The sequence below is a fragment of the Microtus pennsylvanicus genome, chromosome 2, assembly GCF_037038515.1.
Source record: "Microtus pennsylvanicus isolate mMicPen1 chromosome 2, mMicPen1.hap1, whole genome shotgun sequence".
In the NCBI taxonomy this organism is placed as follows: Eukaryota; Metazoa; Chordata; class Mammalia; order Rodentia; family Cricetidae; genus Microtus; species Microtus pennsylvanicus.
In genome coordinates this window covers 128,129,192-128,136,713 of record NC_134580.1, presented here as the reverse complement: position 1 = coordinate 128,136,713, position 7,522 = coordinate 128,129,192, and the positions used below count along the sequence as shown (strand labels likewise).

Below are 7,522 nucleotides of genomic sequence, written 5' to 3'. Positions count from 1 at the left end.
CAGAAAAAATATGTAAGATCTTAATCAGAGTTCTGATGTGGATGGAAGTTTCTGGATTCTGGTGTGCAGTTATCTGAGTACCTGGATACGTACCAAACAGCAGCGCCCACACACCCCGGCATTTAATACTCTCACAGTCCATTAGAGGCCGCTAGGATTCAGGCTGTCTTTTACCCAATCGGGGGTTTCTCGCCCATGCGGGCGCAGTTCCAGTTCTTTCCGAGAGGGGGCGCGAATAGCCAGAGATAAACCAGAGCCTACACGAGGGCCCCTGGAGAAGGGTGAGTATATTGTTCACCTCTCAGCAATTTCCCCCATTCCTCTCCTGGCTTATAGATGCCGGGTCTTAAACCCAAGAATGGAACACAAACACAATATGTAAGTGTGATTCTTCTGTCTTGCCTCGCCTCATGTACAAGACACAACGTAGGTTTTGTGGAGCCTCTAACAAGAACACAACATACAAATTTTACAAACTGTACAAAGAAACCTGTGAACTCTAAGCTAGAACTCTTTTGAGTGAGGAGCCTTGAACTTTAAGCTTCTTGGGTCATTTCAGAGTAAATGAACCTCAGGCTGTATATGTGTGTATATTGATATATTATTTATTCATTCACTGTCAGTCTTTAACTAAGAATGGAAATTCCTAGATGGCACCTAGTCTTGCTGGAATTTAGTTCCGGCAATCTGTTCCCAGTGCACGGGAAGAGGGAAGAGCTTTCTAACTACACGATGAATAACAGTTGGACACCTATAAATTTCCTGGTAGAAGCGACAACAGCTTAGTCTGGAGCTCAGGCTGTGTAGATTTGACTTTGCGGGAACCTCAGAGCAGCGGGTAGAAAGCTTGCGATGCTGGGGAGCCGGGCCAAAGAAGCAAACATCCGATCAGAAATGGCACGGGGACTGGCTTTCCTGCTTCCCTCTTGGCACACAGCCAACCTCTCATCCTCTCCTAACCGCTCCTTGCACAAGACCCTGATGCAACCCTGTATGGGCCTGGGGCACCTCTCTTGGGGGAAGCTCTGGGAAGAAGGTTTTGCAAGAATGGGGGCAGGAAGCAGAGCCAGCCAGGGTGGGGTCAGAGAGATAAGGGAGCCTGGCCTGTTCCCCCGACCTGTGGTTCCTCCTAGTCCTGTTTCCTCTTCCCTTCCTTTTCCAGGAAAGTGGTGCCTGGTCCTCACCCCAGCCTCACCCAACTCCTGCCCGGCCCGTGACTCACCTCCTTTCACTAGAACAGCGAGGCAGGATCTGAGGTCTGCCTACCACTTGGGAACCCAGCTATGTGACCCTGGCCATTAGGTAACCCTCTCCGGTTGGAGGTTCTGGCATTCAATGCTATTGCTGGGTGCTGTGGCTGGCTCATATTTGTAATCCTAGCAAGTGAGAGTCTGAGGCAGGAGAACTGCCTTAAGTTCAGGGCCAGCCTGGGTAATAAGGTAAAGCCTTGTCTCAAACTCAAAACAAGCCAGGCATAGTTGTAAAGATAAATAAAAAAGAAAGGGAAGTGGGTACCTTCCATTGGGCCCTGTCCAGGTACGCCATTAAACAAACATGCCACGTGCAAAAGAGTTAATGAAAGAGTTGGGGAGGGGGGAGTGAAAGAGTGAAACGCCATGTCGGATTGGGGACATGAGAGAGGCAGGCAGACAGACAGACAAGAACAGAGAAGAGACAAGAGGAACAAGAGAGGAGTAAGAGACAAGAGAGCGAGCTGTGCCTGGTGGGCACTTTTAAGGGGTGCACATGCTGCACAGCCGACGGTGGAAAGGCCCCTGTGACGGGATGATGGAACTATTTTGGTGGCGGAGGCAGGCTGCTGCTGCGGTGGATCCTAGCACTCTGGATGCAGAGGCAGGTGGATCTCTGTGAGTGTGAGGCCAGCCTGGTGTACAGAGTGATCCAGAAAAAAGGAAGAAAGAAACCAAGCAAACAATAAAGAAAAACAAATGTCATTAAGAGAAAGTCTAAGGCCTGGCTGTGTTGGTGCACACCTTTAATCCCAGCACTCGGGAGGCAGGGACAGGTGGATCTCTGTGAGTTCGAGGCTAGCCTGGTCTACAGAGCTAGTTTCAGGACAATCAGGGCCACACCGAGAAAACCTGCCTCAAAACCAAAGCAACAAAAACTCAAGAAACACGACTGGCCCCTGGGTTAGGTTGCATTGTCAGGGCTTGATGATCCGTCAGTCTCCAGACAGGACCAGACCTTCCCATAGAATTTGGTTGCTTTCCACCTGTCTTAAGATCTATGCCTAGCTATTGTGAACAGTGTCCTCTCAAAGGAGGTCACACAACTTGATCCAGGACATCTTAGATACAGAGGGAGCCTGGGTTATTGCTACCTTTCCTGATTCCCGTTAGATTTTGTTCTTGTTGTTCGAGACAGGGTTTCATGTAGCCCAGGCTGGCCTCAAATTTGTTATGTAGGTGGGAATTACCTTGAAGTCCTGATCCTCCTGCCTCAGTGCCTCAGTTTGTATTCAGAGGCAGGAGATGCCATTTCAAGCTGACTTGCTTGTGGGCAGGCTACAGAGTGAGCTGCTGTCTCAAAAAAAAAAAAAAAGCAAGAGCTAGGGATGTGGTGGTTGGTCATGGGACACTTGTCTAGCATGTTTGAGGCTCAACCTTTACTATTGTTGATATTAAATTGAGCTTAAGGGGTGGAAAGCCAGCTTAGCACTAAAGGCTAGGTTCTCAACCAAAGTGAGCAGGAGATTGCACTGGGTCACTAAGGGGTTAAATAAGGTGATGTTTTTAATATTATGTATATGTAGTCTCTAATCACTAAGACTCAGTGTAGGAGAAGGCCTAGCAAATACTAAGCACTGTGTGTTTGTTAAATAAAGAGGACCCTAAGTCCTGCACCCAAGGAACTTGCCCTGTGGTTCCTCTTCAGTTTTCGCTCTGATCCTAGCCACACCACTGGGAGGGTTTGAGATGTTAATGATTTCCAAAGGAGAGCTTGGTTTGTGCACACACACACCACACACGTTGGTGGCCTCTGGCCCTGGGTTTGGGGCTCTCTCTCTCTCTCTCTCTCTCTCTCTCTCTCTCTCTCTCTCTCTCTCTCTCTCTCTCTCTCTCTCTCTCTCTCTCTCTCTCTCTCTCTCTCACACACACACACACACACACACACACACACTGGTGGCCTCTGGCCCTTGGTCTGGGGTACACACACAACTGGGATATGTATACACATTGGTGGCCTCTGGCCCCCTCCCTCCTTGGTATCTCTTATGCAAGCTGCCGGCGCCCGCCCGGTTCCCAGGCCTGGCTGCAGCTGCGGGCGGAGGGGCAGGGCGGGGGCGGCCGCTGTTTGTCTAGCGCGGCCGTGCCAAAGTCGGCGGGCCCAGACAGCCAGGCGCCTCCGTACACCTGGGGATGCTCAGGTTAAATAGCTCCGCATTCCTCGGGCCCAGCTGATGGAAACGCTCCCAGGCCGCTGCGGAGCCGGCCTCCAGATGGGCTGGGTCCGGGCCAAAGAGGAAGAGAGGGAAACGTGGAAGCCAGAGTGTGCCTGGATGGCGGGGGGGGGGGGGGGGGGGGGGGGAGTGGCCAGGGGCGCAGCGACCCCTTCCTGGGCTAGAAAAAGGCTCTGCAGGGTAGAGGTGTACGCGGGGACACGCCCACGTCCCGGTGGGTGGGCTTGCAAGTGTGTGTGAGGGCTCACATGGTGAGGAAGTGGGTGCACACATGTGTGCCTCCGATTAATAATTTCTAACTGTCTTATGTACCAGGCAATGTGCTAAACTCTGTGCTGGACTCATTTATTCTGGACAATTCTGTGAGGTTAGTACTATAAAACTGCCAGGTGGAGAGGGCACAGCAAAGGGTTTAATCACCTACAAATATTGCACTGCTTGGTCAAGTCCATCAAATGCTTGAGGTCTTTTTATGTAGCTGGCTTAGTGTTAAACTTAATGTAAGTGCTCAGTAAATATTTCCGAATTTTATTTTTGTTCAGCTTATTTCTTCAGTGATATAACTGGGCTCAGAGTTCTGCCTTTAACCTCAGTGAGGATCCATGATGTCCTTCAAGCAAAGGAGCAGTCTGGCTTCTGGCTCTAGGTATTGTTATTGGGTTTTGATCCTTATTTTGTAATTTGAGACAGGGTCTCCCTGTGTAACTCTGGGTTGCCTGAATCTCGCGACACGGACCAGGCTGTCTGGCACCATGCTTTAGTATAACTGGTTGATTTGTTAGTTCTTACTATTGGGGACAAGGTCTTTACTTTTCCCAGGACTCCATTTCCCCATGGGAATTAACTGGCAGAGATACTTGAAGGACAGTGTCCCCAAGGTCTCACTCACAATTGGCCAAGGAGGTGGGAACTGTACTTAAGAAATGGTTTGCCTAAACACAGCTGCCCCACCATTGCCCTAGAGCAGTGGTGGCCTAGAAATGCCAAGCAATCTACAGTTACAAAGGAGCCCCGTGTGGCTCTACAGCCCATACCATGCACACTACCTACCAACCCAGAGCCAAGCAGGTAGGAGCACAAAGCACCCAAGCAGAGCCCAAAGGGCTGGAGGGCACACCCTCGTCTGCAGAACCCATGCACTCATGTGTGCCCTGCTACCTACATACACCGCCCACCCCAAGCCTGCACAGGGGAGATGCCCGTCTATTGCAGAGATCCTCAGGTCGTACCCAGGCAAGCCCACGTATCTATGCATTCCCTTTTTGAGCACAAAGCCACAGGTTTAGGTAGAGACAGCCTGAATGAAAAACTTTTCTACTTGTCAGGAGTTGGGGACATGACTCGCCCACACAGTAGCCTAGGGAGCAATGTCGGTCTGCTAGGGTAGCCAGGCCAGGGTGAGGGGGTTGAGTTCAGACCCAGAGCAGGTGGCCCTGCAGCTGTGCACGGCCTAACCCTGCCAATTTCATCACCCACTTGGACAAGCCTAGAGCCCTAAGGCAGCCTGCTGGCACCCAGAGAAAGGTGGCTCAGCAGGGAAGGGGGGGTCACACAAGTCTCGCTTCAGCCAAGCTATGACCCTGTGCAGGCCCCTTTCCCTAGGTCGCAGCACAACACAAACGCCCACCCACCCACCCCTGCCCTTGGCAAGGAAATGAATGGTCCAGTGACCTGCTTTTCCAACTTGAAAGGCTTAAATACTCCCCATCCCGGAGCGGACCAACCCAGCGAGCCCATCTGCATTTTAACAACCTCCCAGGGTGATCCAGATGGCCTAGGGACCACTTTGAGAAACCCTACTTGAGGTCTAGAGGATTTCATTTTATGACGCTAGGGAACAGGGAAATGGCCAGGGATGAGGGAAAGAATAGACATTAAAGACACCGGAAACACCCATTCAGGTCGCTAAGAATGACAGTCCAGATGTGGCCCTCCAATTCCTCGCTTCTCAACACCAGCTGTGAAAATGGCCAGAGGTCACTCCTGCCCCAGGCCCCTCCCCCATCCAAGAAGTCACTGCAACGTTATCTAAAGTATTTGTTTAATAACAACAAAAAGCCCACCCCCATAGAACTATTGTAAAACAATATTCTCAGCCAGTGATCATTGTAATATACAATACAAAACATTTCCTCAGAAATCTGAGAAGCACGAAATGTGACCATTTAAAAAAATGTCTGCTTTTCAAAAAATAGAAACACACGGGGTTGGTTAACCCCCTCCCCCATAGTCTCTGGAGGCTGAAAGGTCTTGGAGAGAGGGTGAGTCTCCTCTGGTCAATCCTCTAGCCCCCTGGCCATATCCGCCAAGAGTCCGGTGGCCGCGGAAGAGTCTTTCCCCGGGCTCCCCTGGAGAACCGAGAACACTTTATTCCTCTTGCCTCCTGAAGGGCTGGAGTCCGTCTGGTCCCTCAGCGCGCCGCTTCAGCGACACAAGATGCGATCGTCGGCTGGAACACATGCCGCCTGTGAACACCAGAGCGAGATAAGGCATGAGACAGGATGGAAGGATGAAGCTGGCTGGCTCCACGAAGAAGGAGCCAGCTATTTCCTATTAGGCGCCCCTAAATAGCCACGCACCCGAAAAGTAAGGGGGACATACTACTAACCCCTCCCCGTGGCCTCAGTTTCCCCATTCACAGGAGAATAATGTACTGTTCTCGACTTGGAGCTCACCTCGGCTGCCAAGGCACTGATCTCGCCATTCAGGGTGCTGAGCGGAGCCCGAACGGGCAGTCCCCGGCCTCCGGCTGACCCGACTTCGGATTCCGAGTTCAGCTCCAGCTGCAGGTCCCTGATGTAGTCGATAACGTGTTGCAGGATCTCCACCTTGCTCACTTTGCGGTTCTGAGGCAGGGTGGGCACCAGTTCCTTGAGGCGTGAGTAGCAGCCGTTCATGTCGTAGAGCAGGACGTTCACCTGCTGTTCGTCCAGCAGGGCCGGCAGGCGCGTCCCGGCGCAGCGCGAGATAGCTACGCTCTGCTCGGACAGACCGAGCAAAACCTCGCCCGCGCCGCCCGCGGTCCTGCCCGCCTTCAGAGAGCAGCTGGGGCCGGCGGTGGCCGCGGCGCTGCCACTGGCGACCTTCATGATCCTGAGGACAGGAGGAGAGAAGCGGAGATGCCTAAGAAGGGAGTGCAGGAAGAGAGCGCAGAAGTTGAAGGAAGGTTGTACAATGAGAGGGCTGTGCGCTGGAGCCAGGCTTTTATAAGGGCGGACCCAGGGCGGGTTCAGAACGTTCAAAAGCAACCAATGGTTTGTCTGGAGGTGTGGCTTAGCGCGCCCTCGAGTCCCAGCTCCGTGCACCCCTGGGTTGGTGGAAAGGTAATGGGGGCTCAAGAACAGAGAGGGTGGGAGGGCATGGGCAGAGCGGCTAGTGGACTCCTCCTGAAGGGAGCAAAGAGCCTAAGCCAATTTTGCGGATAACAAAAAGACCCCAGGAATCAGCTTCTCGTGGTCTCTCTCTCGCTTCTCCAAGTCTATTTTGCAGATGAGAGAAACAGACACAGAGGAATGGCTGGCTCTGGGGTCATCAGTGGCTAAGGACTGATTTAGGATTTCCAGATGCTGTCAGAAGATTAGGTTATGATCTCCAGTTATCAAAGCTGAATTTTACTTTTCTGTTTATTTATTTTTGAGGGTTTTTTAAAAATTTTTTTTTGAGGGTTTTGTTTTGTTTGTCTTGAGACTGAGTCTCCTGTAACCCAAGCTGGACTCAGAATTTGCTATGTAGCGGAGGAGGATGACCTTGAATGATCCTCTTGGCTGCACTTTCCTGGTGCTGAGATTACAGGTGTGCTCTGCCATACCATGTCGAGACAGATTTTAAAGCAGAGCCTCTTTTACTCTGAACTTCGGGGCTGATCCCAATTTCCAGAAAATGAACCGTAAAGTCTTTTAGACCAGGACCTCGGTCCGTTGAACTGGGAGCTATCCCAGAAACATCTTTAAAGTGGAGGACACAGTCTGAGACTGAACTAGATAGAAGGGTCGCTGCGGAGTGGGACGACACGACATCCCCCAGCTCTACCCTGGGTTTGCAGCCTTTTGCAGAAAGGTCCCAAATCTACAGCAGCTGGGGTGATTTTTTTAAATTTTT

At 51.6% G+C, this 7,522-nt stretch overlaps 1 protein-coding gene across 1 annotated transcript; it reads right to left on the bottom strand.

The window, feature by feature from the left end:
• Window positions 1–5,448: 5,448 nt before the first annotated feature.
• Id1 (inhibitor of DNA binding 1) lies at window positions 5,449–6,597 on the bottom strand. Its single transcript, XM_075962522.1, has 2 exons — window positions 6,100–6,597; window positions 5,449–5,889 (listed from the first exon to the last, which is right to left on the bottom strand). The coding sequence occupies exons 1-2, from the start codon at window positions 6,511–6,513 to the stop codon at window positions 5,848–5,850; spliced, it is 456 nt and encodes a 151-aa protein (XP_075818637.1). The 5' UTR covers window positions 6,514–6,597; the 3' UTR covers window positions 5,449–5,847.
• Between the last annotated feature and the right edge of the window lie 925 nt (window positions 6,598–7,522).